The sequence below is a fragment of the Echinops telfairi genome, unplaced genomic scaffold (genome assembly GCF_000313985.2).
Source record: "Echinops telfairi isolate 266 unplaced genomic scaffold, ASM31398v2 ScPeMD7_5;HRSCAF=22, whole genome shotgun sequence".
NCBI classification, from domain to species: Eukaryota; Metazoa; Chordata; class Mammalia; order Afrosoricida; family Tenrecidae; genus Echinops; species Echinops telfairi.
The window spans coordinates 4576451-4578556 of record NW_022103901.1 but is presented as its reverse complement, the minus strand read 5'-3'; the positions used below and the strand labels follow the sequence as shown (position 1 = coordinate 4578556).

General features: G+C 43.5%; 1 protein-coding gene across 1 annotated transcript in view; it reads left to right on the top strand.

Moving 5' to 3' along the window:
* Positions 1-951: 951 nt before the first annotated feature.
* Positions 952-2106, top strand: part of BAIAP2L1 (BAR/IMD domain containing adaptor protein 2 like 1) — a 92716-nt gene continuing 91561 nt past the window's right edge. Inside the window, exon 1 of the mRNA XM_045284481.1 lies at positions 952-1017. Within this exon, the coding sequence (XP_045140416.1) occupies positions 952-1017 (66 nt within the window). The remainder of the gene's footprint in view (positions 1018-2106) is intronic.

The window sequence follows — 2106 nt, the reverse complement described above, 5'->3', positions numbered from 1 at the left end:
TGAATCATACCTAGCAGCAGTGCTAGTTAAAACTTTTAGAGGGAAGCCATTGTGTGAGCAACTATTTTCGTCCATGAAATTAAATAAAACGGCATACAGATCAAGATTAACTGATAAACATCTATCTGCCTTAATGAAGATTGTTTGTCCTCAGTCTTTCAATCCAGATATTGGAAAACTAGTAGGAGGGAAACTCTGGCAGGTTTCAGGTAAAAAATAATAATTTTAGTTTTATAAATACATTAAATAAAATAAATGTTTAAATAAAAGCAATTATATAGTGTTTTAATTATCCTATCCATATTCCTGAAGCCTCACTTCAAAATATAAATTTAACAAAATTTGTGAATGTGATGTGGCCCGCGTGAAACTTGCGTGTTGCACCAAATGGCCTGCGTTTTTGTTTTGTTTTTTTTGTCAAGACAAATACTGTTTTCATTTGAATGAAGGAACAGAAAATTAAAAGAAAAAAGTTTTAACTATATGCTGCTTCCCCCTCTACTTGATTTTGTGGACACAATCATAAATGTTTTCGGCCAGTGAGCTTTCTGATGGGTGGTGCTCAACCTGAAGTCCACTGCATGGCAGGGGACTGTAGTCTTAGTTGGGGTTAGCTAATACATTTACAAATGAATCCAGACACTCTGACACAGCCCCACTCCTCTTAAAACTCGAATTAAATGTCAGTGTATGACAAGAGTCCCCACACTCAGTCGTGCTAGATGATGGAGCTGTGTACATGGTGGTGAGGGGAAAAGTTTGTCACAACTTCTGGAAAGTCTCCCTTCTCCCCATCTTCCATATTACTCAAGTGAGTGAGCAGGGGCTCCTGGCGGATCTGGTTAGCCTCTAAGTCCAGCGATTCCAGGTGCTCATACTCTTCCTCTAGGGACTTGTTCCCCAGGGCCCGTCAGTGGGGAAGCCCACACATACAACCCATGCTCCAGGGAGATGTTGTGGCTGGACTTCTCGGGCCGAGTACTGCAGGGCCCCCTGGGAGCCATCCAGGCAGTGGAAGTGGGAGTAGAGGGTTCAGGAAGTCTTCTCAATCTCACTGTGAGTGGCAGAATGGACCATATCGTAGCGATATTCGGCTGGTGTTTTAGGAATGTGAAGCGGGGTCATGAGCCAGGTGTGGAGGAAGAAGGAACTGTCATCAAGTAGCCAGCTATCTTTATGCAGCCCAGCTTCAAACTGGCCGCAGAGAGACGACCGCTGCAGCACAGCAGCAGTTCTACTGTGTCCTCTAGGATCCATGCACACACCCGTATCTTGGATGGTCACTTGCCAATATTTAAGACCCCAGGCAATATGCAATGAATTAGGAAGTAGGCCAGAAGCACTAAAATGATACTAGGCTACTTAACCAAGGGTTGGGACTGCCTGGCTCTTATCTTGGGTACAAATCAAGAACTGAACCCGGAACTTGTTTCTGAGACAGAAAGTTGAATATAACCAGATATCTGCCTGAGGATTTGCATACAATTATGAACTTGGGTCCTTCAATTAAATTTCAACCCGGGCAATCAAACGGGGCCATCTGAGAATCATGATGGGTGTAGAGTGGTTTCTTAATCCTTGCTTTTGCTGGCTTTGAAACACATTGCTTGGCTGTGGAGTATGAAAGGTTAAACCTCTGCTCTTTTTCCAACTTTCTTCAGTTGGCTGCTGTCAGCAGAGAGTGGAGCAGCCTTCTTTGTCTCAAGGTCCAGTGGGAACTGCTGAGAAGAGAGGTGATCTGCAAGGGGAATGCAGGGAATCCCAATTTTGTTCAGGTTTCAAGGACAGCCACGGACATACTCAAGAATAAACTATATAATAGTAGCAACGATAAGGTTATAACCTTATCATTTGACTCCCGTCTGACCAATGAAACCCCACGAGATCTCAGGCCCCCAAAGCTGGAAATATGTTTAGGAAGGAGGAGACTACTTCCACTGCCTACAACCTTGGGCTAACATGGGACGTCCCCCTCACCCCAATATCCAAGATACATCACTGCCCTGCTTCCAAGCACAGTGAGTTTTTTGGGGGGGCTCTTACAAATCTTATAATAATCCATCATTCAATTGTATTAAGCATAGATATATATATTGCTATCAACAT